At 46.4% G+C, this 23,334-nt stretch overlaps 1 protein-coding gene across 4 annotated transcripts in view; it reads right to left on the bottom strand.

The window, feature by feature from the left end:
* ABAT (4-aminobutyrate aminotransferase) overlaps positions 1-23,334 on the bottom strand; it is a 137,535-nt gene that overhangs the window by 10,625 nt on the left and 103,576 nt on the right. For all 4 annotated transcript variants that reach the window (XM_090023188.1, XM_090023187.1, XM_090023189.1 and 1 more), the window contains exons 7-12: positions 13,328-13,408; positions 10,997-11,089; positions 10,304-10,366; positions 7,292-7,355; positions 6,370-6,518; positions 319-456 (exon numbers count right to left, since the gene is read on the bottom strand). In XM_090023188.1, coding sequence (XP_089879314.1) covers positions 319-456; positions 6,370-6,518; positions 7,292-7,355; positions 10,304-10,366; positions 10,997-11,089; positions 13,328-13,408 — 588 coding nt within the window. The remainder of the gene's footprint in view (positions 1-318; positions 457-6,369; positions 6,519-7,291; positions 7,356-10,303; positions 10,367-10,996; positions 11,090-13,327; positions 13,409-23,334) is intronic.

Genomic DNA, 23,334 nt, shown 5'->3' with positions numbered 1-23,334 from the left:
CAGCACTGCAAATTATCAGTGCCACACTGATTAATGTGCAATGTATGTGGTTTGTGACTCTGCAAAGAGGTCCTGCCTGCATGTCTGGATCCAGCCTCTGAGACCACTTCAAAAGAAATTGGAAGATGTTAATGTGTTGGAAAAGAGGCCCCCTAAACACGAGCGTCCTTGCCACAAGTGCAATTTGCAAGGTCCTATCAAGATGCTTAGACTCTTTGTTTTAGTCTGCAGAAAAGCTTAAGCAACTTTCTGGAGAAAATGCTGGTTAGCCTTGCCAACTTGACTTGCCCTAAGCAGACAACCAAATGCCTGATTTACCTTTCTAGCAATGTCCCTTAGCTTTCTGAAGAAGTCATCTGAAGCATGATTGTCTCCTCCTTCTGACTGAATTGGTTCAATAATTATTCCAGCAACAACCTTCTTCTTTTTCCTGTACTTCACAATCAGATCTTCCACCTGTAATATCAACATTGAGGTTACATTTCCCTCTCACGGCATTTTAAATTTCTTCCTGGAAAAATTAGTCCTTCATGGCACCAGAAGTTTAACTTTCCTGATGCAAAGACCTTTGCTGGCTATGAATGCATCAAGAATCGCAAACATTAAAATGAAAAAAAAATCCCAAGTAATTGCGGCAGAAAGCAGGATTGTTATCTTGTTCTTGAATGATGTGAAAGGGCTATAATTTTACGCTATATTGTAATGCAAGTTAGAAAGATTTAGCATAAACCAGGCATATCTTTGAGACTGCTTTAGACAATTCATTTCCTGCCTTTCCACACAAATAACACCTAAGAAAAAGCAGATGCAATTCCAGGAAATAAAACATACCTCATAATTCTGTATTAGTTTTAAAAGAAATTCTTTTACGTTTTCTTTTCCAGTCACTCAAGTATATTTAGATACTTTGAGATTAATCAGATTATATAGTGCAGAAGGTTCACCGCTGAGTTTGGTGTACAGAAAAGTTTTACGGTACTTACTCAAATCCAAGACACAGTTTTATTGTTTTTTAACCACCGAACACAGGCGTGGGGGGAAGCCTGTCATCTTGGATTTGAGTACAAGGCTGTGGGGACAGGCGGTTATTGCCTCTCCAGCTCTGTCCCTGACCCAAACTTGTGGAGCTGCAGTCTGTCCTCCTGCCACCACCTCCCCTGCTCTTCCCTACCCTGCCACTTACCCTCAGTCATGACCCCCCCCTTAGTTCTGGCTCCAGCCCACAGCATGGAGGACATTGTGGCTCTGACCCTGCCCCAGCCAGGCAGTAGTGGCAGCCCCCACCCAGCCAGGCAGCCCCAGCCCCAGGCCTCACTCAGTAGGGCATGGCAGCAGGGGGCAAGGTGTGGCACACACCAGGGGGCAGGGATCAAACCACTTGTTCTCACTGCCAGCTACCCTACCGCTACTGCTTTCTCTGCTGGTACAGGAGGAGGTACAAATTCAAGACAACCCTCCAGTAATTAGATTCTATACATGGAAAATTATAACAAATTTATACATTTTCCATGTATAGAATTTAATTATTGAAGGGGGGGTGTACTGAATTCAAAGTCATCTTGGATTCACGTAATTATGGTAATTAACTCCACAGTGTCAGTTGTTGATAGTTAAGTTGTGTGGTTTGTGCCTGGAAACTTCTCCTGCCAGCTTTGAGGGATGTGTACCAGTTTTTGCTGAATGAAGCAATGTTCTCCAAAAGGCTGGTCAGATGACATAAGGCCTTTCAAACAAATACCCACTACTTATATTCAATTTTTTAATTGATCCTTTGCATCTTTGCTTTCTACTACCACGCTGTTATAGCATAAATGGAAAAAAAACCCCCTACTAAAAGACAAAAAGCAATTTGCTCTGCCTGTAGTTTTCCCTGAAGATATCTAGATTTGAATAAGGGCTGTCTCCAATTGAACCCAGCATGCCCATCTGCATGATTCTGCTTCATTTAAGGACACCACAGCCTTTATACTTATATCACAGTTGCTGTTATACTTATGATGCCCCAAATTCAGCATTGCATCTGTTCAGTCACAGAACATACATCTTGTTCCTCTCTCCGTTGTCTCATGAGCGTATGCTTCCTAGGCAATGGGTTGCCATTTCACTCGTGGGGAGTCCTGTAACTCTTTCACTCTTAGACTGAGTCCATAGTCCTTAGAGTCCAGTTTCACACCCTGACTACTATGAGAAGGTATTGTATGCACAATCCAATTCAGTCTTTTCAAAACAAAGTATTATTCATTATTCAGCAAGAACACAGTAGTCAGAAAAATGGTTTAAAATAACAAGGATGACCTAACATGCACAAAATGTACCTGAACTTTATTCTGTCCTTGCAAATTTTGGTTAAGTTTCACTCGACTCAGAATCCCTTTCTCCTGGGCAATCTCTCTGTTCTAGACTATACTGCTAACTGTTCATCTTCTTCCTCTCTAAGGTGTTCCTTAAGCCTCATCTGAGAAGCCTGGGAAAGCTCAACTCAGATGAGAACCAAAGCAGATGAAACTTTACCAATTAACCTCTCCTCCACTCGGCTGTTGATCACCTTCTGTATTCTCCATAACATATTCATCTTGGGCATTGTTTTGATTCCTCTATGTTTTCTCCTTCCATTTAATTCTAGGCTGTCATACAGAAAACTATCAAGTAGACAAGGCATGTGGAATATTCCTAAAAATAATACAGAAGGCTCCCAAGTCCTTCACAGCTTCGTTCTGACAATTCAGGGAATACCCCTTATAAATTCCATTTTATGAACTACCTGAATCCTTATACCCTTTGACTTTTTTATTTTATACTGTGTCATGTGTTATGGAACAAGGAAACACTACCTAAAAGTGAAGGCACACGTAACAGTTAAATCAGTTTAAATGCAGTTTAAACCTCAAGCATCCAGACCTACAGACAGTTTAGAACGGGTTTAAACCTCCTGAACTGTTTCAGTCCCCATCTGCCAGGCACAAAGAAGCGTGGGTTCAGGCAACACTCTCCCCCACAACCTAGCCACTCTTCCTCCTCCCCAAATCAGCTTGGGATGCACTGAACCCTGGTTCATTTCCAGATACTGAAGTATACAGAGTGGCTTGGGGAAAGTGCTTTTTAAAAGCCACAGAAGCTCTACAGCTCTGGAGCACCTGGCTCCCAGGAACCTAGAAGCAGGGGTCTAAGGCAACCCCCAGCCCACACACACCCACCCACCCACCCACTCTCCCTGCCACCTGGCACTCCCAGTCACGTACCATCACATATTTCAATAAAGGACATAGATAGGTCCTAATTGAAGAAAATGAAAAGGGGGAGTATTGTGGTGGAGATTCTACGGCATCGCAGTGTCTAAAAGGTGACGATTCTACTTAGAAGAACCCTTAGCTGCGTATGTATGACATCTCTGACCAGGGAAAACTATAAATGGGTTTCTAGTAAGTGACATTCTTGGTTTAAGTATTGTGTATGTCTGCAGCTTAAAAGTCTATCTTTTAAAGATACAGGCTTTCTAGTGAACACAAATGATGCCATGCCTGAATAAAACAAGGCAGACAAGGTTTTTTGGGTGAATCTGATATCGTTTATTAGACCAACTTAAACAGTCGGAAAAAAATTATTAAGCAAGCTTTCAGGTTCAAAAACCCTTCATCAGGCTAAGGAAGTTTCTGCAGTTGGTGTGTGCTCTTCCTGGATGGAATGAAAGCCAGGCTGGGTGCTTGAAGCCCAGGTCAGGCTCAGGGAAGCCAGCAGCCTGCCTGTGTGGCCTTTCGCCCCATGCAGCATCCCCATTGTCTTCTCTGGCTGCCACCACACCCACACGTTCTGCCACCTGCCGGCACTGCCCCAGGAGCAAGCCAGCCCTTTCCTGGGCAGACCCAGGCATCCTGCCGGCCACAGGAGCTTGCTGAAGGCAGCAGTGAGGGGCCTGATCCTTTTTTCTGCAGAACCTGCCCATCTCTCCTGCAGCCGGGGGGCAAGCTGACTAATGGCCGCAATGTTCCAAGTTACAACACTACAAACTAAACTACATTGGGATATAGTTTAGTTTGCAGTGATGCAAACTCATTTCAAATTCTTTAAACTCACATATGTGTAGTGTGACACCATTAAGTGAAACCAAGGGAAATTTTGGTCACATGTATATCATGACATCATCACTTGTACAAGCACCCACAGAGCCTGTGCCAGGGCTCTGGAGCCCAGTGCAGCTGTTTGTAGCCTCCCAGCTGCCTGCTGCAGCTACCTAGAGCCCAGGCTGATTGTGGCAGGCAGCTGGGAAGCTATAAATTGCTACACCGGGGTCTGAAGCCCCAGCTGGGCTCCATGGTAGCAGCAGCTGCGCATGTGCCTTAGGGCACACAGTAGGGAAGGGGCCAGGGACGTGCTGCCCCAGGCTCTTCCCAGCCATGCGTCCAACGGCATGAGCACAGCCGCCGCCACCACAGAGTCCCATGAAGCTGTCTGCAGCCTCCTGGCTGCCTGCCACAGCCAGCCAGGCTCTGAACAGCTACCACAGAACTTGGGCTGCTTGCAAGCAAGGCTTGCAGCCTCCCAGCCACCTGCTGCAAGCAACCTGGGCTCTATGGCCAGCGGCAGCTGCCCAGAGCCCAGGCCAGCTGTGGCGCGCCAAGCAAAATGGCCTCATGTGCCCTGCTCTGGCACACATGCTGGTAGTTGCCACCCCCTGATTTAGACGTTTTTTAAACAGACGTGTCCTTGCATGCGAGGTTTCATTCTGGGGTGAGTGCTGCACCAGGGCTGTGCAAAACGGCAGCGTTCTGTTTCAGCCCGTGTTTCAACAGAACAGAGTTTCATTTATGAATTTTGTTTTGATTCAAAACAGCTGTTCTGTTTTGTTTTGTTCTGTTGAAATAGGGTCGAAACGGCAAAACTATTCTGACGTTTCGCCCGTAGGATATAATGGGGAAGGACAAAACAGCCTGTAACTTTGTCATGTCTACCTTGATTTCAATGAAACTTACAGGAATGGTAGCCCCTTCTGAGGGCATGAAGCCTGCCAAGGTTCATGGAGATAACTGCAAGGAGTTTGGGGAAACTGCACCCCAAAGTTTTGAAAGCAAAACGTGTTTGTGTTAAGCCACAGTGGGGTCAAAACTGTAGGTGTGCTAGCCCCTGCTGAGGCCACAAAGCTTGCCAAGTTTCAAGAGGATAGGTGCAGGGGTTGGGGGAAACTTCACCCCAAATTCCTGAAAGCAAAACTCATGTCACATGCATGCATTAAGCCACAGCAGGGTCAAAACTGCAGGGATGCTAACCCCTGCAGAGTCCACAAAGCCTGCTAAGTTTCAAGGAGATAGGTGCAGAGGTTTGGGGGAAACTGGACCTCACGCTGTGGACAAGCAAAACACATGATATGGCTGACACTGTGTGTGTTAATGTGCAGCACGGTGAAAGCTGCAGGCCTGCTAGCCCCTGCTGCAGTCACGAAGCCTACCAGTTGTCCAGGAGATAGGTGCAGGGGCTTCTGGGTTCTGGGGCCCTGCACCTCTAGCTGCTGACAGGCAAAACTTGTGTCATGGGTGCTTATGCAACTATGTCTGTCTTGGGCTACGGGGTCTGGGGGGAGGAAGAACTACTGCAGGCCTGGCTGCTAGGCCCTGCTGAGGCCACAAAGCCTGCCAGCTGTTAAGGAGACAGGTGCAGGGGGGTTCTGGGGCCCTGCACTCCTAGCTGCTGACAGGCAAAACTCAAGACATGGGCACTTGTGCAACTGACTGTCTCTGTCTTGGGGCAGAAGCAGTTCCTGGCTCTATACTGATTGTTTCCTCTCCTTAGTCTGTAGTTTCATAGGTGTTAATCCTTGCTTATTAACTTGTTATCCTAGCTAGCTACTGTGTTACGCAATCAATCATGATTCATTCAGGGATGAGCTCAATACATAGCAGTTAATGAGCAAGGATTAACACCTACAAAACCACTAACTAAGGAGAGGAAAGAAGGGGCTACCTGCAAGTTTAATCCAAATCAGGCCAGAAATGACAAAGTTATAGGTTGTTTTGCCCTTCCCCATTATAGCCTATGGGCGAAATGGCAAAACTTTTTGACTTGCCTTGTTTTGTTTCGAGGCTGGTTCGACTATATCTGTTCCACTTTGATTTTGCTGTTTTGACCTTGAAACAGGTCGAAAAAGCATTGAAACAAAACTGGCAGCAAAATTTTGCACAGCCCCATTTTACAGTTTATTCACGGCACACTTCTTTTTAAATGGCAGGGACAGACTCTTAACCATAACAACTTCAGTTACTGCTATTTTAATTAAAGTCTGTTCTAATTCGTGGAAACATTATTTCACTGAAAAGTAGCTAACTCCCTATTCATTATTTCCAACAAAAATCAATGGAATACTGCCAGCGAAGTCCTTACCTCTTCTAAACAGCGGGCTTCCTCCTGTTGATTCTCTTTCACAAACTCTTCCAAAGGATATTTTAGTCTTGGAAATGGAGCAATAGGCCAGTCCAGTGATGGGATATCTAATTTGTGAATTGCTTTAGAGTGAGTTGCAGCTAAGCAACCTATACCCAGAAAAAAACAAAATTTGAAACAAAAAATGAACTAGGAAGAACAAGGAAAACAACATGCCAGAAGGCGGAATCCTGGAAGGATCAGATCATTCTTTTTTAATTGCTATGTGAAGATGTGTTTATATTTTATTTTCTGGAATGCTAACTAATTGCATTTGGACAAGCACAAATAGATTGCCACTAGAAAGGTCACTTCCAAGCATTAGATGCATCTACACTAAAATGTAACAGAAAAGCTGGGAGAAACCGGTTGCAGGCCAGTGGCAACAGAAATAATCCATGCTTTAACAGTGCTGAATCAAGCTACAGCACTAGAAGTTTCATGTTGCAACCCTGTCACAGAACATACTTAAAATATGGAACTATCTAATCTGTACTGCTAGATCCAATATCATCAGACAATATCTTTTAATTAAATCTACTCAAGACAATAGTTTTTTTAATTATGCAGATGCAAAAACTGAAAGCCTAGAATGGAATTGGGGATTTCCTGACAGTAAATATCCAAAAGTTCCAAAATTGACCCCGTTCCACTTGAATTCAATTGTTTCAGTACATTTCTAACAAAATGCCATCACCCCCAGATTTAGGTTCCAAATGTTTAATAGGCCCAAGGTTTCCTTACTGATTGCATTTATTTAATCAAATACCTTGCAAGATCTGTTCATTTAAAAAAGTATACATATAATGAGATGGTTATATGCTGCTGTAGCTGATATCAGCTAAGAAGGGGGGAAATAGGTTACCTGACATGCTTTGCTTACCCATAGTTCTTCCATGAAATCCACCCATAAAGGACAAAATACTGTAGTCTGGGCAACCTGGAGCCTGGAGTCAAACACAGACATATCACTAAACCGTTCACACAGGTAGGTGGCAGTGTAGCTTATTTTAATAGCAAAGTAGATGTGATTATATAACTGGACTGAAGAACACAAAGCATTCCACAAGTGAAAAAAATGGAGAGTCAAGAATGCATCCAGCAAAGCAACAGGAAAGACCATAACATTTTTTTGAGTTTTGGCCAATGTACCAACTAATATACAAGAAGTTTCATTCATGCATAAAGCACATACAACATTCTACTGAGCACATCTCTTTGCAAAGAATCACATCAGCATCAGATTGATTTGCAAATGCTAAATAATCCCCACAACATCCCCAGAAAAAGGTTGTCATGATCTACCCCATTTTATACAAACTGAGGCAAGCAACAAACTGCCCAAAGTAAATTTAGGACCCAAGACCTTGATAGGAGACTTCACTGGGGTTACCTCACATGCTAATAAGTATTTGAGTAAGTATTAGTAGGACTGAGGTCTGCTCAGACCACCATGACACACCAGCTTCACAGACTTACTGAACAATTTTATTGGCTGAAAAATAAACCAAAACCAAAATATATAGAAACTGCATCTGCTGAGCTTTAAAAAGATACATGGTCTTGGTGTAAAAACCCCTGTAAGTCTTCTCCCTGAATTTTTAACTTATCTAAAAGTTTCATAGAAACATTTCTGCTGTAATGTTTCATAAAATGACCTAAGTACATATATCCCCAAGTGAAAATTCAAAATTTTCAATAATTCCCCTTTAGCTAGTGGTGTTTTAGTACCACAACATGCTGAGGACCACTGAAAAGACAGCAAGCCCCACTCCTGGAAATATGGGCAGCAAGTGCCTTAACAGAACATATCAAAACCTCCGAAGTTCAGCAATGGACAAAGACACCTCATATGCAGCAAGAGCAGTAGCCAAAGTGTGACGTCACATTGTCCCTTTCACAGCTTTGCCAGTAAAGACGGTGTCCTTTCTTGGTAACACCAGAAACAACCTGAGCCTTACACATTGTGGGGTGAATCTTAAACTACACTGTGCTCATGCAAAAAGTAACTGGGGAAGGGTAAAAGTGACTAATGTACTTTGCCTCTTATCTCAAACCTGGGGTTTTCTGAGCAAGCACAGAGCAGTTACAGGGTTGCTTTAGTTTGTACCAGTTGGAATACCTGTTGTAGGACCATTCCACCAGGTCAGGGTTGCCAGAACAGCTTGTGCTCTTTCTCCTACCTCCCACCCTGCCCTTAGCCCACTGTAAACATTACCCTTTATTAAGAACAATTGGGATCTCTCTCTCTCTTTCTTTAAAGAGTTGCACCCCTAGAGCAGCACAAAGCCTACCTACCCTAGGTCAATGGATTTGTCATTCCGTTCAATTCCAAGATAGTTATGTCTGAGGAGATGCCCCCACATAAATACATTCCCTCTCCTGCTGCATTAGTAACCTCACATTACTGACAAGAGCAATTGGGGTCAGAGCTGAATAGAATCTCTGGAGGCTTTCCAGCTGCATCTTCATTTCTTGGTCCCCATAATGATGATGTTATTAACCTTACTCCATGGCAATTAAACTAACCCCTTGGTTCATTTTAAGTCATTAGGCCACAGCTTTTGGAAAAATTAAGACGGCTGTTAAAATTATGTTATTTAGAAAATTTCTGTATGCTCCTTCACCCCACAAACTCTCCCACATGCACCTCTCTACCAGATGGCATATCATATGAAGAGGGCAATTTTAACACGAGTCATGACAACTCTCTGGGAGACAAGAGGATACCATCACTCATCATGGTATCCTGTGACCAGTGGGGTCCCCCAAGGCTCTGTCCTTGGAACCATATTGTTCAACATCTTCATTAATAATGTGGACATTGGAGTCAGGAGTGGACTGGCCAAGTCTGCCGATGACACCAAACTTTGGGGCAAAGCATCCACACCTGAAGGCAGGAGGGCGATCCAGGCTGACCTGGACAGGCTCAGCAAATGGGCAGACGAGAACCTGATGGTGTTTAACACTGAAAAATGCAAGGTTCTCCACCTTGGGAAGAAAAACCTGCAGCATCCTTATAGGCTCAGCAGTGCTACGCTGGCTAGCACTACAAAAGAAAGAGACTTGGGGGTCATCATTGACCACAAGATGAACATGAGCCTGCAATGCAATGCTGTGGCTAGTAAAGCGACCAAAACGCTGGCTTGCATCCATAGATGCTTCTCAAGCAAATCCCGGGACGTCATTCTCCCCTTGTACTCGGCCTTGGTGAGGCTGCAGCTGGAGTACTGCGTCCAGTTTTGGACCCCACAATTCAAAAAGGATGTGGAGAAGCTTGAGAGAGTCCAGAGAAGAGCCACACACATGATCAGAGGTCAGGAAAGCAGACCTTATGATGACAAGCTGAGAGCCATGGGGCTCTTTATCCTGGAAGAACGCAGGCTCAGGGGTGATCTGATGGCCACCTATAAGTTTATCAGGGGTGACCACCAGGATCTGGGGGAACCTTTGTTCACCAGAGCGCACCAAGGGATGATGAGGTCGAACGGTCATAAACTACTGCGAGACCGTTTCAGGCTGGACATAAAGAAGACTTTCTTTACTGTCTGAGCCCCCAAGGTCTGGAACAGCCTGCCATCGGAGGTGGTTCAAGCACCTACATTTAACACCTTCAAGAGCAAATTGGATGCTTATCTTCCTGGGATTCTATGACCCCAGCTTCCTGCCCTATGGGCGGGGGGCTGGACTCGATGATCTCCCAAGGTCCCTTCCAGCCCTAATGTCTATGAAATCTATGAAATCATTCAGCCTGGAACCTGGTTGGAAGTGAGCTGTCTATCACCATTCCTTAAACGTACAGATTCCAGAATCCATAGTACTGTTGAAAAGCCCTATTTTTTCCTGCAACTAAATCAAGTAGTAACTTTGTGGACAATAAAATAGAACAAGTTACCTGGTTAATCATGCAAGTTTCCAGTTCTTCCTTTGTGACGCTATTATGTCCCCTTTCCTTGTTCTGCAAATATAATGAAAGGGTTTTCCTTAGCTGCAGCAAGTGAAACATGCATTATTGGCAGCTAAGATCTTATTCTGCAAGATCCCACTGGTATGAAGTTATTAAAATGATAAACCAGAATGTAAAACAACAGACCTGTGTATTGTGTTAAGAACTGAGTATATAGGGGCCAAAGCAACCATAAAACTAGCCGTTGTAATCTCTCCAGAGCAGGATAACTCTGTTTTACTTATGCTAGAGACAGGGACAATTGGGCCCAAATCCACGTTAGAATTTCTATGCACTAATGTGATATATAAATAATAATAAAGACATATGCACTTAATATAATAAGTTATGCTAATTCAGCTAGTTGTTCATACAATACCAACCATCAATCAACATTCCATTAAGTACGCATAATTATCTCTCATCTGCAGAGATATCTGATAAAGGTTTGGTCAGTATTCAGTTGTTTTGCTCTATTAGGAGAGACTGCAAAGTGAGCAGACTGGTGAGAAAGTCAGAGGTGCACAGGTTTGCATTTCACAGTCAAACCCAAACTGATCAGTGTTCAGTGCCTGTGAGTATAAAGGTTGATCTCTAGGTGATACAGTGCTGCAAAAAGCCACCCTCAGTATTTTGACTCACCCTGTACCACATGAATGTTACTTTAAAGGCATTTTCATTAGAGCAAGAGCCACAGGCCATGGTGAAAACCTGCTGCAAGCCCTTAGGAGCAACCTGTCAACAAAGAAGAAAAGAGAAAGCTGAATGAGCTTCAGTTATAGAGCTGTGTAAAAGCACTGACTATTCTTTTACATGGGGTAAATTCAATATGGCACCTGTGCACAGCACACCCTCCTCTGTTAAGGCATGGATGGACAATTATTTGGGCTGAAGGCCCACTTAAGGAGTTTTGATGAACTGTTGCAGGTGGGGATGCTGACCCAGCCTCGGTCTCCCATCATGGCTGTTTACACCATCCAGCATTGGAGCAGTGGGAAGGCTGAGGGGCAGGGAAATGCCAAATGATCCTATCTGGCCCAGGCAGGCGCCCACTGCAGAGACATGCAAGGAGCAGATCATGGCTCTGTCTCAGGCCCCGCCATATGCTGTCACCACCAGGCAATCCCAACCCTAGCCACACCAACCCATCCTGCTCCCCACCCACCACGGCCCCATCCATCCCAGCCATGGCTGAGTGTGCCTGCCTGCAGGGGTCCCAAGCTGGTCTCCATGGAGACCTGCCCACCCGCTCCATCTGGCATCCTTGAGAGTGGGTGTAGAGTGGATGGTCTGGGGTGCCTGGGTCCAGTGGCAGCAATGGAGATACCAGCAGTGGCAGCTGGAAAGATCCACTACTGTGGGAACTACTGGGAAACTGAAGCTGGCTGCTGCACCACTCGGCCCTGTGGACTACAGATCCTGGCATGCCCAAGAGCCACATATGGGTATAAGGCGGGCAGTGCTTCATGCCAGGTGGCACCTCCATGCCTGGGGGCAGCAGGACTGGCTGCATGTGCCATGGCCTGGGCTGGCCTCCATGCACAGGCCAGGCAGGGCCAAGGGACCCTCCGCAAGCCAGATGGCATCACTTGGAGGGCTGAATCCAGCCCATGGGCCATATTTTGCCCCATGTTAAAGCCAACAAAGGTTTGCCTTCAACTCTGAAATTTATCTTGCAAAATTCTCTGCATGAGAGCATCACACTTCACTTTATGGATCTTATTCTCCATAGAAAGGGAATCAACACCTAAATGAATGTTCCCAATTCAAATTTATTTATTGTGTGTGTAACAGGGGGCCTTCTTGGGGCCTAATTTGTCTTTGGCCCACCCACCTGTTTCTGGGCCAACCGCCCACCTTTTCGCCTGCCATGCCTTGCTGTTATCTAATTAATTATCTTAATTAGGTGGGAGGCTACCCAGCTCCACATATATTGAATACAGAGATGACATATTATGTATATTCTGGAAGAGAATAGAATTCTCCATGGGAAATGAAGAGTTCAAGGCCTCTTCTATACTGCATTATAGCTAGCTAATATGGGGACCAGACAGATGGGACACAAGCTGTTACTTCTGTAGCAATGTAAATGTGGCAAAACCTCTCAAAATTTAATCCTCATTCAGAGGCAAAGTTAGAGCGACTCAGCTAATTTTTACTGCTACAGGATTTAACAATTAGATTAGAACAGCTGCTGTGTGTTCCCCCCTCCTCCCCTTTTTACAGCAGCCAAAATATTTGTCCATACCTTTTAAGTGCGCAATCATTTAACAGTGTGATTTAAAGGACTGCTAAGACCCTTAGTCTTGTACTTTCCAAGTTGCATCCTGAATTGCACTTTATGAAAGCGCACTCGGAGCTTGAAAAGGAGGCAGACCACCACCAACAAAAAAGCTGCCTCTGACACATTGTTCCTCAAGCTCTACAGCTTAATAACTCTCAACATTCACTCCCTTTATTCATAATATGTATATCTGATAATCCAGAATAATAGTAGTTCTAACCTTTGATTCTCTTTAAGAAAGGAAAAAAGGAAGAATAGTACCATCAAGTTTAGTCTTCTGCCGAAGTTGCAGAATTCTAGTGCCCTAAACCCTATCTGAATCTACCTTCAGTTGTGGCTTCAATTTCAAGTTGAACATTGTAATGCTCAAAAATGTGTTCTTTTAGGTGCTTGCTTAACTTTAGGGCAAGTGAGTAACCTCAATGCATGAAAAATTTTGTTTGTGCTACCTCCTGAGCGTCTTCCATGGTGTTAAAACATGAAAGGATTCATCCAGATGGCTGTTTATAATAAATGTGTAAAAGCACCAACATTTATATGTATGTTACAAAGTACCATTAATGCGGGCAACAGGAATTTCAGATCCTTCCTTTGTTGGTGGCAAGAGGAGAAAGGGTCAGACCACACATGAATTTTAGAGAGTCTGAAGATTGAGAATATGGTACATCATTGTTCTTTTTTAAACTTACCGAAAGCAAAGACTCCTTTAGTTTTTCAGTGAAGTTCTCTGGAGGTAAAATACCTAGAGCAGGTCTGTTAATAAAAGTGCTCTGCAAATCAAAGGAAAGCGAGCTGTAAGTACTATAAATATTATAAAAAAGGTAACATTTTAATGACACTTAAAATTTAGCAAAGATAAATAAACTAAGCCTGAACTTTACTGACATTACTGGAAAAGCTCAGTATTTCAAATTATGGCACAGAAATTTGAAATGGAATTGGAAATATTCAAGTTTTCATTAAACAATCCCATCTACTGCACAATCCTAAGGTGTTATTCTTGCAGGTCACCCATGTTTGAAAAGATAGTCTAGACTGCAGTGAAATAATTCCCCTTTAATATGGGTCTTTTATTCCCCAGCCCAAATCTCAGTTCCTTTTACACGGAAGAATAGATTTTTTTAAAGTCTTAATTGCTTGGCATTGGTTAGAATGGCTAAATCTAAATTTAATTAAGGTAGCATAACACTTTCTTCCTTATTGGGCTTCAAGGGACACCAGTTCTGAACACTGTGGATATAAACATCCTTCAGATATTATTAAGATACTGAATTTGGAGGATGAGAGGAAATAGACAAAGATATTTTCAAAGGACAGGACCTAAACCTGAGAAACATGATCAGCTTCAAGTATCAGAAATACAGTTGGTACAGTAAAAGTTTCTCTGCAGTAAAATTATGTGCATACACTCTCTCCATTATAAAATCCTGTACATATAAGAGTGGGAAGTAAATTAAAGGACAAAGATGCTAGGTCAATGTACACAATTTCCTTTTGTATTAGGGGCATGCATTGATTTTTGTCCAAAAAGATTGCCTTTCCTGACTCAATCAATTTTGGGTGAAGAGTCTCTTAAATTCTGCTCAGCCTGCCACCTCATGTTTGAAATGTTTCTAATTAAAGGTTTGGTGCCCTGATTGCCTTTATTTGCATTGCCTACTTCCTTGAAGCTTGAAGTATATATTTCAAAAGGACTGTATTTTAGGCAGGTTTTCCTCTGTGCTTTCTGATGGTAAATTTCTGCTTTTACAGTGTAATGACATGCTGAGCTGATACGGATGTTTCACTACCATTTCATTTATACTGTGGGTGACCAGGTTCTCTGGACAACAGCCTCTCCTGACATCATCTCTGAACAATTTGGCTAGTTCCTATAGATAAAAAGCCTCTCCTCATTTTTGTCTAGATAATGATTATGAATTTCCTTCAGAGGTAATTTACTAGAGATGTTCTTTCAAGACAAGGTCCTATTTCCTAGTACACTCTATGAATTTCAAATAGATTTCCTATTGTATGATGGGCCTCATCAGGAAGATTTTTCCTCTTCCATATAGCCTGATCAAATAATAAAAAAGCCTTTCCAAAACAGCTTGCTGATGATCCATCAGTGAATTATTTTGATACTGGTTCCATTTATCAAGTGCATGATTTTGCTTTGGTCTAATTTTAAAGTTTCTCTACATATGATAGCTGTTGATATGATCTGCAGATTTTTCGTTTCACTGAAATGCTTAAAACTCTTTGGTCGTGTCCAGATGAGCGAGCATGTGCCTACTGCAGCATCTCAAAGCAGTTTGAGACACTGCAAGAGGTACGCTGAGAACAAAAAAATGGGGTGTACATGGAGGCAGGACCCAGTTCGGTCCTAGGGTGTGCAGCTCTGGCATGCAGCGCTGGGACCCACAGGTGGCAGTAAAACCTGGCCCAGTCCTGCTCAAGGCTGCATGCCAGCTGGCTGGGCCAGCGCTATGTGCAGCCACTGGGTCTGAGACAATGCCACGCAGCCAGGAGTCTCTGCCAGGTCTGGGCACGAGCACCCTGATAGCCACTGTTTCTCCAAGACAGCTGTGCACCGGGGGGGAGAGGGAGGGCAGCTGGGGGACCCACCCCTCCCACATAGTCCCCCCAACCCCTACACACTCTCCCCACACCCACGGCCCCCCACAATCCACCCACAAACCCTACAGCCACAACCCCCCCCCCAACAAAAGCTCCACTCCCACCCACATATCCACAAACCCCACCCTCCAACCCCCGCACAAGCTCCACACCACCCCCACAAACCCTAGACCCACCCCTACAACCACCCACAAAACCCCCACATCCATTTCCCCCCACAAACCCTACATCCCCCCCCACCCCCAATCTCACATCCTGTGTACTCAGCTGCCAGGTGGAATGGGACCTGCTGGCAAGAGCCACTGCTGCAGGGTCAACTGTCCCAGAAACCACTTGGGAGGTGAGATGGGCTGGGGGTAGCGATGGAAGTGGCAGCAGGAGGGTGTGTGCAAAGGAGAGAGAGAGAAAGAGAAATGGGGGTTGAGAATGGGGGAGAACTCTGAGTAGGAGAGGCTACCAGAGCCAGGCTTAGAGCCCCACTGGTCCCCTAGAGCAGTGGGAGGCTGGCCTGGAAGGGAAGGGGCTTGTGCAGCCCTATCCCTGACCTGCAGTCAAGGGCTTCCCAGAACCAGCATAGGGCTCACTGGGGCCTGGGCACAGGTACAGGGAGCAGAATAGCAAGAGCTGGCACTGCTCAAAGCCACAAAGAAGCAGGTGGGATAGCTGCAGCTGGCCCCATATCCTGATGCTGGGATGGAGCTGCTGCCAGGAGGAAGCTAGTGGATGGGAGGGTGGGGGCAGGCAGGGGCTGCGGGTCAGGAGAGGCACGGGCATGGGCAAGACACTGATATCTGTAACTGTTTTATATATTTTTTTTTCTCTTTTCTGTATAACTGTCGCATGGCACGATCACATTTATGTAACCTTGAAGCCTTCACTGTTAACCAAAGCAAGTGCCTGGTACTATTCTGTATTGGCAGTAAGCCACACACCTGTATTTTGTAACTTTTACTTCTTATCTAAAAAGTGTCAATTTTGCAGAAACGAAACTTATGTAGAGAATCTGCCTAGTAACTATTATGTAAAAGAAATTATCCTATCCCTGTATGCTTAGCTTATATCATAGTTAGTGTCATAGAGGCAGTCCAACCAACATCTATAAAAGAGGCAAAGAAGCAGGAAGCAGCAGAGATGACAACTGGAAAACTCTGTAGGCCCGATCACCCTGCAGACTGGTTCTCAGCCTCCCCGCCTGGGCGTATCCCAGCGAAGACAAAGGCCTCAAAAACCCGACAATTGACAACAACTCACCGTGTTACAGTACTGTACTCTACATCCCATTTATGAGCTGTTGACCAGTTCTGGGATTTAAGGAGCTGGCAGCCGCACCTAGCATTGGACTAGCTCCAGTGTTGGAACGCAAGGGCTGGCTCTGGAACCCCGTGAACCAACAGACCCCCTTTGTATCCAGCATACTGTAACTGAAGAAACATCGGAGACGCCACTTCTCGACTGCCTCTCATCGTAGCTTAGACTTAGACAGCATATCTACGCTCGCTATATTTGTATTTACTGCAGCTTCGCTCCAACCGGCCTCCCCTCTTACTCGTAAGAGGGTGAGGCCAGGTGAGTGAATAAAACCTTTTTGCTTTACCTTATATCTACTCTGTAATAACTTCTACTACTAACATCCCATCTCAATGAGCCATTGTCCAGTTCTGGGACTTAAGGAGTCGGCAGCCGCACCTAGCATTGGACTGGTTCCAGTGTTGGAACGCAAGGGCTGGCTCTGGAACCTCGTGAACCAATGGACATCCTATAGACTTATTACAAAGAAAACTAACAACTTACTCTAAGCTGTCTACTTGTGCCAACTTGGCGAACCTCGAGGGCGGCTATAAAGCTACCTCCAATCCCGCCCCACAAGCCTCGCACTCGCACAGCTTCGCAAAGCCCGCAGCTCCCCTAAGCGGTGCCGGAACCGCTAGCCCAGCATTCCGCCACAGTAACCAAGTGCTGCTCTGTGCCCTACACCCTATTGAGCAAAGGGGGCAGGGGCAGCTGATTTTTCAATGATGAAAAAAATAAAAGCAAACGCCAACATGTATATGTATTTAGAATTCATTTTATTATGACAGAGGCACTGACAAGCTTCCAAATTGCTTTAAAATTGTAAATATAGCAATAAAACACTGCCCAACTGATGTTTCTATATAGTGGCATTTCATTTTAATTGCAGAAGAACACAGATTTTGGGTATTTTAATGAGAGAATTTGCGGGTTTTTTAATCAGAGAATTTACAATTTTTAAACATGGAACACTGGGATCCCTGATGGTAAAGCAGGTGGTGAGACCCAGGCAGAGAAGCCTGCCCAGGGCCAGCACCAAGGACCCAGTTGGAGGGCAGACAAGGTAGCTAACCTCATAGCCATTTGGGGCCAGGAGGACAGGCTTTGAGAGTTTGAAGCAGGCCACCAGAACAAGCACAACTTCAAGGTGATAGCTGCCTAAATGGCAGAGCAGGAACACCAGAAGACATGATAGCAGTGCTGCCCGAAGGCCAACTGTGCAGCCGCGGCCCACTGGCAGCCGGCCCAGAGATGTAGGAGGCTCTGCTGCAGTGCCCATACCACAGCCCAGACAGCTGTGAGGCCCTGTCCAAGTCTGGCAGGCATGCAGACATGGGGCTGCAGGTCCAAGGGAGCTGATGCTGTTGCAGGTGGCAGCAGGTCACAGCCAGGCAGCAGCCTCCACTGCCAGACTGCTACAGGGTGCAGGGGCCACTCTAAGTTAGAGCTGCTTCAGGAGTCCAGCCAGCACAAGCAACTAGTGCCCAGTTACAAACTCACTGGGCCGCAGAAGCTTCTGAAGGTGAGTAGCCCTGAGATGCTTGCCAGAGCAGCTTTTTATACAGCTCTAGTTCCTCCTAGCTTAAGATCCGGGAGGAGCTGGGCAGGGTCAGTTTGCCCCAAGTGGCACAATTTGCCTCACACCAAAGTGCATGTTCAGGCATGTGTGCTGGGCAAAAATCCCTGGTGCAAATTTGTGCCACTCTTTTATTTGAGCTGCTGCAAGCACACATGCCTGAATGTGTGGACACACCCTTCTAGCCTTGCATACAATTCTGGGCTAAAGCAAAATCCATTATATTAAACAACCTGCAGCAGAAGAAATAAACAGAATTAGTTGAAGGAAAATAGAGAGGTGAATCTCCCTTTACACATTCTCTACTTGAAAGCCAGCATATAACTGAAAGCTGAACATTTTTCTTCTATTACCAAAAGTAGGAAAATCCTTATAAATGTAATTGCACTTGACCAGCAATTAAATTTATAATTTTATAAATGATAAAAATGTATATAAATTTATATAAAATCCCCAGGGAACCATGTGACCAGAGCCTTGCAAACAGGTGTGCTTGTAGGTCCCGCGTGCAAGTTAGCATGGTAGTTTGCACAGGAGGGTGAGCGGGAGGGCCCAAGGCCCTGCCAGTGAGCACTAGGGAAGGTAGTCACAGCAGTAGCTGGACTACCAGCGGCACAATGAGGATGGCCACATGCCACACCCCGAGGATCCCCTCAGAGTCTGAGACCTCCCCCTCTGGCACTTCTGAGGTCTCCACCCAGACAGAACCCATGGTTCTGGGCTCCAGGCAGACGGAGCCTCTGGCTCTCGGCTGCAGGGGCTCCCTGGCATGATTCTAGGCACATGGGACCGGGAGCATGGCTACCTCCCCTTGTGAGGTTTGCTCCAATTTGGAGTCTCTGGGGTGCCAGATAGAGGAGCTCAAGGCTGCAGTTCAGAAACTGTGTGCCATCAGGGATGGTGAGCTGGAGATAGACTCCTACTGCCAGGCCCTTCACCCCCTGGAGACCGAGGGTAGACCAAGGTCACCTTCCAGGACAAGGGAGGACTTGAGGATCCCCCACAATGTCCAGCCAGGGGGTTGGACCAAGGTGGTCAACGGCCCCAAGGCCTGCTGCACCAGGGTCCCCTCCCCTCTGGAGCTTTGCAACAGGTATGAACCTCTTGCAGCCCCTGTAAAACCTGAAGAGTTGCCAGCTCCTGCAGGCAAGGGAGAACGACTCACAGCTACTGTCCTTAATCTCCCTAAGGGCACACATAGAGTGGTCATTGTGGGAGACTCCCTCCTGAGGGGGACTGAAGGCATGATCTGCCGTCCCGACCCCTTAGCCCAGGAAGTCTGCTGCCTCCCAGGATCCCGTTTCTGGGATGTAGCAGAGAGGATCCCAAAGCTCATCCAGCCCACCAACCACTACCCTATATTCCTTATCCACATGGGCATGAATGACCCTGCTCGAAGCAATCCCAGCTGGGTCATAAGAGACTACAGAGCTTTGGGAGTGGGGCTTAGTGGGTTGGGGGTGCAGGTGGTGTTTTCCTTAATCCTCCCAGTTTTGGGTTATGGACTGAGGAGGGAGAGAAGGACTGAGGTAGTCGACCAAGGACTGCAGCACTGGCGTCATCGTGAATGCTTTGGCTTCCACGATCATAGTCTGCTCTTCTGTGAGAGAGGAAGTGGTCTGCTGGGAAGAGATGGCCTCCACCTCACTTCACTGGGGAGGAAGCTCTTCTCAGCCAGAATGGCTGACCTGCTTGAGCAGGCCTTAAACTAAGGCCGCCGGGAGATGGGGGGACTATTGCCATAGCAAGCCCACTGAGCAACTTTTGCAAAACCAGCAGGCTAACGCACTCAAGGGAATCTACCCCTACCCCAGCCCTGGAACGATGTTCTTCTGGGAGTGTAGGGAAGACTAGGGCCTCCAATGGGACACTTACCTGCCTGTATACCAATGCCAGGAGCTTGGGAAACATACAGGAAGAACTGATTCTTCTGCTAAACAAGAATGACTATGATCTCGTAGGGATGACAGAGACCTAGTGGGACTCTACCTATGACTGGGCCACAGGTATAGACGGCTATACCCTGTACAGGAGAGATCATGCAGATAAAAGGGGTGGGGGAAGTAACTCTCTATGTCAAGGAAAGCTACATGTCCCTGCAAGCCAACATTGTAACCCAGGGTGGACGACTGGAGACACTCTGGGTTAAAATGTGTGAACATGACACAGCGGACACAATTGGAGTCTACTACAGACCTCATAATCAGGAACATGAGTTCCACCAGGAATTTGCCAAGGAACTTGGCTGAGGCTGCATGTTCCTGGTCCATGGTTGTCATGGGAGACTTTAACTACCCACACATCTCATGGGAAGAGCACTCAGCCAAATCCAAACAGTCGCAAAGCTTCCTCACATGCATGGACAAGCTCTATCTGACTCAAGAAATCTATGGACTGACAAGAGGCAAAGCACTGCTTGACCTGGTACCGGCAAAGGGGGATGATCTAGTCAGCGACCTAATGATTGCAGGAAAGCTGGGAGACAGTGACCACGAGCTGATCACTTTTACTATCCATCTCAAAGCTGGCAAATCAGTCAGCAATGCAGAAGTCCTTGACTTCAGGAAAGCTGACTTTGACAAGCTCAGGAGGCTTGTTGGCAAGGCCCTAAGGGACTATGACTTGAAGGGGAGGGAAGTTCAGGATCAGTTGTTGCTCCTCAAGGGAGCGATCCTGAAAGCACAAGCAATGTCTGTTGCAGGGCACTAAGGTGCCTGCTCCTCTAAGAGCAGAGATTGCCTGGGGAGAGAGCCCAAAGAGCCAAAAAGGAGCCGAGGTGCAGGTTACCATGACAACTGGCTAATGAGGAAATTAGCCGCACCTGCACCTGGTCAGCTGGCTGGAAGAGACAGGGCCCTGGGCCCATATAAATCCCAGGGCTGGGACCAAGCAGTTGAGTTCCCTGCCAGCAGCAGAAGGGGAAGGAGCCTCCAGGGAGGAATGGCCCAGAGACACAGCAGCCATGAGATATGCTGCCTTTAGGGCTAATGGGGCTCCAGGAGCCCACAAGGTACTCTTGCCTACTGGGCACTTAGCACCAGAGAAGAAGTTTTACTCTGTTAAAAGGGACAGAGCATACCCTGAACTTTTGTGTTACATTACAGCCCAGGGGCTCATGTTTGTTTGCTGTTTGATAACACCAGTGGTTTGGGTGATGCTATTGGGGAAGGAGGAGGCCTCACTGGGGGCCCACTACAGTGTGGCGACCCCAGTGCCAGTGTGGGAGCAGTATTTGGGGTGCACAGGCTCTGGCGCCAGAGGGCGCAGTGACAAGGGGGTGGCTGGACCCCGGTGCCAGAGGGTGCAGTGACAAAGGGGATTGCTAGACCCCGGCACCAGAGGGCACAGTGACAAAGAGGGTGGCTAGATCCCAGCACCAAAGGGCACAGTGACCAGAAGAGCCCAGAGCCAGTGAAGGGCACAGAGACAGAGCTGCAGAGAGCCCAGGGAGGACAAGGGGGATGAATTATAGCAAGGCTTAGGCGAGACAACATCAGTACCATCTGCGAGGCTTGGGACGTGGTAAAAGGGTGGTTGGAGCCACGCATATAGCCCAGAAGGCTGAGGGCTACATTCATCATGAAGCAGGATGCCATGGGGTCTACAAACCCCAGGGTTCAGCAGGATTCAGCAAGACTATGACCAAGCATAAAAGATCAAGGGCAGCCTCCCTATACTAATAGAACCAGCAAGACATGGCAGGCAAGACAGAGGGTGCCTGTTGGGCAAGACTGGCATGGTTAAGGAGCCCTAGGGGCAACACGGCCATCCCTAGGGACCCCGCCCTGTTACAATGCCAATCCCATCTTGGAGGAAAGGTAGCAAAAGGGGCACAGCAACCCCCTTGGCTCTGCAGGGAACTTGTGAACCTCCTGCATCTAAAAGGAAAGACCTATAAAGGATGGAAGACTAGAATCACCTCAAAGGAGGAGTATTCTGCATTGGTCCAGACCTGTAGGGAGTGAATCAGGAAAGCCAAGGCTGTGACCAAACTCCAACTGGCTACATGTATCAAGGACAATAAAAAGTCCTTTTTTAGATATGTGGGGAGCTGGAAGAAAAGCAAAGATAACACTGGACCCCTGCTAAACTAAACGGGACAACTGACAACCGATACCTAGGAAAACCTGCTTAATGGGTATTTTGCATCAGTCTTTCACTAGCTCCAAGGGACCACCCTGCGCAACACAGTACAGGACAGCCAGGGTGAGGGAGAATTGTTACCCTACATCACAGTAGACGATGTAAAGGAACACCTTGAGAGGCTGGACACCTTTAAGTCAGCTGGCCCAGACAGTTTACACCTGAGGGTACTTAAGGAGCTGGCAGGCTTCATAGTTCAGCCACTGGCATGGATCTTTGAGAACTCATGGTCATGCTCAGGTGATATGCCCAAAGACTGGAAGGCCAATGTGGTGCCTATCTTCAAGAAAGGGAGGAAAGTAGATCCAGGGAACTACAGGCCTATCCGCCTCACCTCTATTCCCAGGAAGATCTTGGCAAAAATTATCAGAGACCCTTCTAGACAAACTGGCTGATGGCAACCTCCTGAGGGACAGCCAGCATGAGTTTGTTGCGGGTAGGTCTTGCCTGACCAATCTTATCTCCTTCTATGACCAGGTGAAATGTCACCTGGACAAGGGAGAAGAGATTTATGTTAAATAACTTGACTTTAAAAAAGCCTTTGATCTGGTATCCCATGATCTCCTCATGGAAAAATTGGCCAACTATGTCCTTGGCCACAACACAGTCCAATGGCTGGGGAATTGGCTTTGAGGTCAGACGCAGAGAGTGGTAATTGATGGAAGTAAGTCATTGCGGTGTGCCATGATCAGTGGGGTCCCTCAAGACTCCGTCCTTGCGCCCATACTCTTTAACAGCTTTATTAATGATTTAGACACTGGGGTCAGAAGTGGACTGGTCAAGTTTGCTGATGACACAAAACTTTGGGGTAAAGCATCCGCACCTGAGGATAGGCTGGTGATCCAGGCCGACCTCGACGGGCTCAGAAAATTGGTGGACGAAAACCTGATGGCCTTCAATACCGAAAAATGCAAAGTACTCCACCTAGGGAAAAAACCCCTGCAGCATGCCTTTAGGCTCAGCAGTACTATGCTTGCTACCACCATGGCCGAAAGGAATTTGGGTGTCATGATTGACCACAAGATGAATATGAGCCACCAATGTGATGTTGCAGCTGGTAAAGTGAGC

This window comes from Crocodylus siamensis, chromosome 12 (genome assembly GCF_052110815.1).
Source record: "Crocodylus siamensis isolate JL-2025a chromosome 12, ASM5211081v1, whole genome shotgun sequence".
In the NCBI taxonomy this organism is placed as follows: Eukaryota; Metazoa; Chordata; order Crocodylia; family Crocodylidae; genus Crocodylus; species Crocodylus siamensis.
Note: the sequence above shows the minus strand (reverse complement) of the source record. Positions and strands in the feature narration are given on the sequence as shown.